Source organism: Microtus ochrogaster, unplaced genomic scaffold (assembly GCF_000317375.1).
Source record: "Microtus ochrogaster isolate Prairie Vole_2 unplaced genomic scaffold, MicOch1.0 UNK44, whole genome shotgun sequence".
NCBI classification, from domain to species: Eukaryota; Metazoa; Chordata; class Mammalia; order Rodentia; family Cricetidae; genus Microtus; species Microtus ochrogaster.
Genome location: NW_004949142.1, coordinates 902,836 through 909,845, shown reverse-complemented (window position 1 = coordinate 909,845; position 7,010 = coordinate 902,836). Strand labels below are relative to the sequence as shown.

Below are 7,010 nucleotides of genomic sequence, written 5' to 3'. Positions count from 1 at the left end.
TGTAGACCAGGCTGGTCTCGAACTCACAGAGATCCGCCTGCCTCTGCCTCCCGAGTGCTGGGATTAAAGGCATGCGCCACCATCGCCCGGCTCCTCTGACTGTCTTACCTGCCACATCCAGGTCCACTTTGAAGTGAGCACTGTGAGTATGTACCGTGCCCAGTGTGTGCTCCTCAACTCGGTTCCCGAATTTTTCACCAGCACCGAAGAAGAATGCTGAGCTTATGTAACCCGTGGCATGGAATTTGACTTCTATGGCCCCGTTGGGATGGAAGATCATGTCCCACACATAGTCGTAATTGAGCAAGGTAGCCACAGATCTGACCACAAGCACTGTCTCCACAACACCCCCAAAATAGTGGGAGTAGAAATCCGAGTGGTGTCGTCTTAGCGGGAGGCCTTGGTTCTGTTCAAACACACAAAATGCATCACGTAGTGTCTTGGGGGTCTGAGATTCCAGAAGGAAATGCCAGTCCACATAGGTGGCTAAGTAAGGACAGTCCACCCCACGGGTCAGTGGGGTAGAGTACTTGCCAATGCCAAAATTACCATCCATATAGCAGGTCATCATTGCTGCTGGGGAATTGCCACCGTACAGAGCTATGGCCTCCTGGACACTGATTTCATAGGCCACCCTCTGCCCTTGAAAGCGGATATCAAAGATCCTCGGGCCACTGAAAGCTCCAAGGCCAAAAGAGAAAGTCCACAACGAGGAGGCCACTCGAGTCCCCTGGACACTGAAGCGGGGTCCCTGGGGATGGAACTGCAGAGGGGGAGCTGGACCTGGTGGCACTGAGGATTTTAGGGACCAGGACCCACCTGTGCCATTGTTTGGTACCAGCACCACATTTATCAGGCCATTCTCAAAGCGCTCCTCCAGTTCAATCAGAGTATCAAAGTAACGGCCTTGAAAGAATACCTTCTGGATGCTCCACAGGGCTGGGTCCAGGGCCTTATGGTCTACCAGCAGCTCCAAGCCAATAGGGTGTGGGTAAAACCCAATCCCTGAGACATTGTAATACAATCCAAACCAGGTGGTCCGGTCCCCCGATTGCTGACCACGGGGGGCTGTAGTCAATGTGAGCAGGTTGTGGCCCCCTTGTTTATAGAAGCAACAGTGATGAAGGAGCCCAGAAACCTGGGGCAGCTCCCTGTGGAAGATCATCTGGTCGATATCCTGATACTCTCTGGCTAGCACAGGGCGCCGGTAATAGGGCACAGGCCCACCATGACGCTCCACGGTCACATCACGCATGTAGGACAGGTGAGGTAGGGGCCCCACCACCAGCTCAGTCACGTTGGGCTGGGGTTGTGCACCAAAGAAGATGATGGCCAGCGCCTCTCGGGCAGGCGGCGGGCCCCCTCCATCCAGGTGAGCCAGGGCTGCAGCCTTGGCAGGCAGCTGCAGCTCCACCGAGAAGACGCAGTTGTCTGAGGGCCGAGCCTGGGCTGCGTCCACCAGCCCTGGCCCCAGGTGCTTGGTCAGAAAGCTCATCACAGTTGTTAGCTCGTCTGGGCTCAGGTCTGCAAAGAGCTGACCCTGGCCAGGATTTGTCCACGGCTGGGCACTAGGAGGAACGGAGGGGCACTGGGGAGGTTGGCTCAGTCCACCCCCGTCTCCGCTCCTGCCAGCTAACAAAACACAAACCAAGGCAAAGATGGTGATGACAGCCAGAGCAAGGAGCACCAGGGTAGTCTTCTGGGTCATCGTTCCGTGCAGACGGACAGCTTTCCATCAGACGCAGACGCAGACGCAGACTCCTCTCGGCTGAGTCCAGATGCTAGCAGCTTCTTTGCATTCTGATGCTTTGGCTGAGGGCGGGAGCAGGGAGGCTGGAGCCAGAGTTGGAGGCGGCTCTGAGCTGGCTGCAGTGATAATCACAGACCTTACATGGCTTTGTCCTCTGGCTTCCCCATCAGAATGTGCTCTCTGGGTCAGGGTTTGGGTTGAGAGATGGGGGAGCAACCCAGTCTGTGCATGGGAACCCACTACCAGCAAGGAGCGGGGGTCTGCCCCATAACCCTGTGCCCCCAGGCCAAGTTCTTCCCCAGCTCCCACCTTTCGAGGGCCAGATGCTTGCTTCCTTTGCTTTCACTGGGAAGGATCATCTGCCAAGAAAAACCCCCACCTCCAGTCTCTTTCCCAAGCAACATTCCTTGGCCAGGTCTAACCTCCCTTCCTGTGTATCTTTCTGTTGCTAAACTTCCTTGGCTAAAGTTCTTAATATTCTCCCGGGAACTCCACATGCTTTCAAAAGCCAAAGAGTAAACTCAAGTAAAACTTTTGCAAACCATTTTATTATCGGTTACACACAACCGTTCCTTTGAGATACACACGTGTAAGATAAGGCCTGGTGTAAAGTGAACCCCAGAGAGTTTTGAAAAGGTAGGATTTGCGGTATTTTGTTTGAGTATTCCAAAAACACTTTTAAACAAATTATCATTTAAACAGCTAGCAGAAGCCAGGAGTAGTGGTGCATGTCTTTAATCCCAGCAGTCCAGAGGCAGAGGCAGACAGATGTCTGCAAGTTGAAGTCAGCCTGGTCTACATGGCAAGTTCCAGGACAGCCGGGGCTACATAGAAAGACCCTGTCTCAAATAGAAAAAACAACAAAACAAAACAAAACAAAACACAGTCAGGAGGCAAGAATCAACCCAGAAGAGGAGGCACAGGGATTTAGTGTGGCCAGAGGCTGTTTTCTAAGGAGCAGAGGGTGGAAACCTGGGGTGGGGGTGGGGCAGGTGATTAAAAACACAGGAGACAGAATAGAGGTGCATGTGGCTCACTCCCTGGCCCCTGGGGTCTTACCACATCCTCAGGCCTATAAGCCTTCATAGGAAAAGGAGGGCAAGTTGGGGACACAGGCCGCCAGCTGTGGGGTGCAGGCCACAGGGTTGACACTGCACAGCCCCGCATCCTCGTCCCTCTCAAAGTAGATGTTGCCAGGGGAGAAGATAGAGGGATCCTCATCGAAGAAATTGTGGGGTTGGAGCAAGAAGCCCACACTGTTCCCCACAGTCACTGTGTTGGGGATGTCCTCAGCGTGGGGGATATGCAGGAAACTGGCTGTCACCCAAGCCACCAGATCCTGCAAGGAGGAAAAGCAGAGAGAGGCCTTTGGAGGCAAGGAATGTCCTCCCAGCTGCAGTTTCCCAGCCTCTAGCCTCAGCCTGGCTTCTGCCTCTGCCAACCACATTCCTACAAAGAACACTTCATGACCTGTGTAAGGAGCTGGCTGGGGGTCCCAGTGTGGTGACTAATTGCCCCCTAGTAGGGATGACCTGCACTAGGTGGAGGCTGGCCAGCCAAGTTGCCAGGAAAAGTGAAGGCCTTCTCCTCTACCTCTGAAGCTACCAACCTCTCCTAAGAGGGTTTCATTGTTGATGAAGTCAGCAAAGGCCATGGTCGGGGTCCGCAGGTCATTCTGGTAATAGATGCTGCTGCTTTGGTACTCCTCCTCCTTTCTCTGGGTCACCACAAGCTGGTATCTGACCAGGAATGTACGTAGGTGATGTTGGAAAAATCAGAGCTTTACAGTCCTCCAAGTCCCTTGGATCGGATGCTGAGACATTTCCCATCCCATATCGACTTGGATCTGAAGGCAGGTCCAGGGTACGGCTGGGGGACACGTCCTTCCCTCACACCCATTCCCAGGGCCCTCCTCACCTTCCCCAGCTGAGAGCCCTTTCGATGTCACTCTCCAGAGGTACATGGATACCACGAGGGCTGTGGATCTGGATTCGGTACCCACGCTGGTGGCCCCAGGCATTGGTCTGGTTGGTAGCCAGGTAAAGGTATCGAGGAAGGGAGCTCCCCAGGGGAAATGCAGCCTGGTCCTCCCTGCTCAGGACCTGCCTGGTCAGCTGTAGGCGCTGTAGCTGATGCTCTGGGCTCCAGGGGGCTGCTACAGGCTCAAACACTGAATCTTCAGCTACCACCCAGTTTTTCAAGCCTGTCAGGATGAGGAAAGGGAGAAATCTACACTGGGGTGAGGTTGCTCAGACAGAATCCTTGGTCTCCTCTTGATGCCTATATTACTATCTGACCACAGGCATCAGAGAACGCTATGCTTGGAGTCATAAGCTTGGGCAAGGGCTAACCCACCATTTCAATCGGATAATTGTTGGTCACATGTGGCTACATATACTGAAAATCCAGTTCGTCTGTCACACTAGCTGCTTAAGCATCGCTAAGCGGGGTGACACATACCTGAAATCCAGTACCTGGGAGGCAGAGGCAGGGGACGGCTGCCAAGTCAAGTCTGGACTGATCTACAAAGAGTTCCGATATAATCAGGGTTACACAGTGTGACCCTGTCTCAAAACTGAAAGGGAGAGAGAGAAAGAAAAAGAAGGAAGGAAGGAAGGAAGGAAGGAAGGCAGGAAGGAAGGAAGGCAGGCAGGCAGGAAGGAAAAAGGGGGGTATGTCCAAAGCCAGTCTACTAAATAGCGAGACCCAGTCTTAAAGCACGTGGCAGTCACATATGGCTGGAGACTCTTAGGGTAGCACAACACAGAAGACTCTCTTGGTATGGCCTCACCAGTAGACCTACAACAGTTTGCTTCTCGCTCTCACCTTCTGAGTCTCAATGGCTAACACAATACTGATTTATGGCTATGCTCAACACATGGGAAAACACACACGCTGACTGAAACATTCCTGTGACTATGAAAGAGACTTGAAGCGACACGGAAAAGCCAGTCCTCTTCCACAGTCCCTGCAGATTCCTCCCAGCTCCAGGACTCCACTCTCTTAACACGGGGGACACTACTGCCAGTCTTTCGAAAGTGAGCTTTGTAGCTTCTTCGATCCTACTGCATGCACCAAATCCTGCATCACCCAGCACAGCACTTTTTCCTCGAGGCTCAGGACATTTGGTTCCCTTAAATGCGACCACGATACACACCCTAAAAGCCCAAGATGTTGAGTATTTTCCAATTGTCAGATTGTAAGTATGTCAGATTATAATATATGGCCATCATGTTAGCCTCGGTTCTCTTACCCCCTACCACCTCCCCACACCCAAAAACCACAAACCCAAGCACAGTGTGCGAGGTACACGTGCCAGGGCTTCAATCTCGAGAATGTTTCAGAAGATACATGTTTGGTCAGACATTACACTTGGGCAGCCACTTCCTTCCTTAGTTCCATCTCCCCTGCCTTCCTTAGTTTCCCCAAGTGTAAAATGAAGGTCCTGGTGGAGTTGACTTCTTTCTGGGTCCATGTGCTTGGATGAGTTTGTTTTCTCTCCTCCACAGAGTCTGCCAGGAGCAGCAAGCGCCAGACCGGCAGCCGGCCTATCCCAGACTTGCCACAACAGAGGACTGTTAACAGCGATGACAGGAGAGGGTGGCCTTCCCACACTGTTAAGTGGCACTAACTGCAGAGCTATCCCCAACCCTGACACCTTTCCTCCCCATGTACAGACCACAGCATCCCTGGCCCGACTGCAAACTCTTCAACCAGACTTTTGGTTACCTCTGCTCAGGTCCTTGTCCCATCCACCCACCCTGAGCTCAAGAGGCCAAGTGCTGGCTCTAGTCCCATCCAATTCTTACTGGGTCAATCCCTCTGGTTAAGGCAGCAGGGCACAGCCATTACATTTAAGTTAGTTTCACAACTGCAGATCTGGGGGAGGGAACCAGAAGGTGGGATCTGACCAGATGCCCAGGTGTGACTACAGCGGCACTCAGACAATCCTCCTCCTCCTCCGGAGGTTAGACTGTCCTCACCACCTTTCAGACTGCAGCCCGGTCTGGAAGCTTCCAGCCCTGTGCACTACTCCCAACCCTCAAGCCTCAGCCCCAGAACTCACCTGCCACGTCCAGGTCCAGCTTGAAGTGGAAAGCGTGTGTGTGCACTGCTCCCAGCACTCGCTCTCCCACGCGGTTCCCGAAGAGGAGGCTCTCAGCCCCTCCATTCAGGAAGACTGTGTTGATATAGCCTGTGGCATGGACGCGCCCTTCAAGTGCCCCATTTGGGTACAGTATAAAGTCCCAAATGTAATCGTAGCTGCCCACTGATGACACCGACCTGACCACAAGGCCTGAGCTGGCCAAACCACCGTAGAAATGACCCCCTATATAGTTGTGGTGCCTTCGAAGGGGTAATCCTTGGGCCTCCTCAAATACACACACAGACCCTGGGAGCAGCCGGACTGCCTCTGTGTCTACTAATACATGGATGTCAATCATTGTGGCCTGGTAAGGGCAGTCCACCCCCCGAACCAGGGCTCGATTGTTTTTGCCAAGCCCAAAGCTGCTGTCCAAGTAACGGAGCATCATCGTCTTGGGGGAATCAGCACCGTAAACAGTCAGGCACTCCTGGACACTGACTTCATAAGCCACACGCTCACCCTTAAACCGAACATCAAAAAGTCTTAAGCCAGTGAACACACTATGACCAAATGTAAACATCCAGAGGGGGGACACCACTAAGTTTCCCTGCACATTGTACTGGGGACTCTGGGGTGAGAACTGAAGAGGGGGAAGAGGGGGGTCCGGAGTAACTCGAGACCTCAGGGAGGAAGCCCCATTTGGTGTGGGCAGAGGAACCCGAACCACTTCTAGGCGGCCAGCCTTAAATTCCCATTCCAACTGGGCCAAGTCTGCATAGTAGTGCCCAAGGTAGAAGACCTGGCGGACCACCCAGTGGGCGGGGTCCAGGGCTCTGTGGTCCAGCAGTAGCTCCAGCCCCACAGGGTGAAGGAATATTCCAAGGCCTGAGATGTTATGGTAGAGGGCTATCCAGGTAGTCCGGTCCCCTGATTGGAAGCCGCTAGCAGAAGAATGTAGAGGTGCCAAGGTAGAGCCATTGTAGTTCAAGACAGAAGCCAGAAAGGTGGGTGCCTTTGGGAGCTCCACTTCTTTCAAATACCTCCAAATCTGAACGAACTCCACTCTCAGCTTGGGCCTCCGGTAATAGGGCACAGGCCCACCATGACGCTCCACGGTCACATCACGCATGTAGGACAGGTGAGGTAGGGGCCCCACCACCAGCTCAGTCACGT

General features: G+C 53.4%; 2 protein-coding genes across 2 annotated transcripts in view; both read right to left on the bottom strand.

Annotated features, from left to right (window-relative positions):
* Positions 1-1,786, bottom strand: part of Aoc3 (amine oxidase, copper containing 3) — a 14,753-nt gene extending 12,967 nt beyond the window's left edge. Inside the window, exon 1 of the mRNA XM_005369061.3 lies at positions 109-1,786. Coding sequence (XP_005369118.1) covers positions 109-1,708 — 1,600 coding nt within the window. The 5' untranslated portion in view covers positions 1,709-1,786. The remainder of the gene's footprint in view (positions 1-108) is intronic.
* Positions 1,787-2,301: 515 nt separating this feature from the next.
* Aoc2 (amine oxidase, copper containing 2) overlaps positions 2,302-7,010 on the bottom strand; it is a 5,899-nt gene continuing 1,190 nt past the window's right edge. The window contains exons 2-5 of the mRNA XM_026790175.1: positions 5,817-7,010; positions 3,668-3,953; positions 3,360-3,489; positions 2,302-3,089 (exon numbers count right to left, since the gene is read on the bottom strand). The exon at positions 5,817-7,010 is cut by the window's right edge and continues 107 nt beyond it. Coding sequence (XP_026645976.1) covers positions 2,823-3,089; positions 3,360-3,489; positions 3,668-3,953; positions 5,817-7,010 — 1,877 coding nt within the window. The 3' untranslated portion in view covers positions 2,302-2,822. The remainder of the gene's footprint in view (positions 3,090-3,359; positions 3,490-3,667; positions 3,954-5,816) is intronic.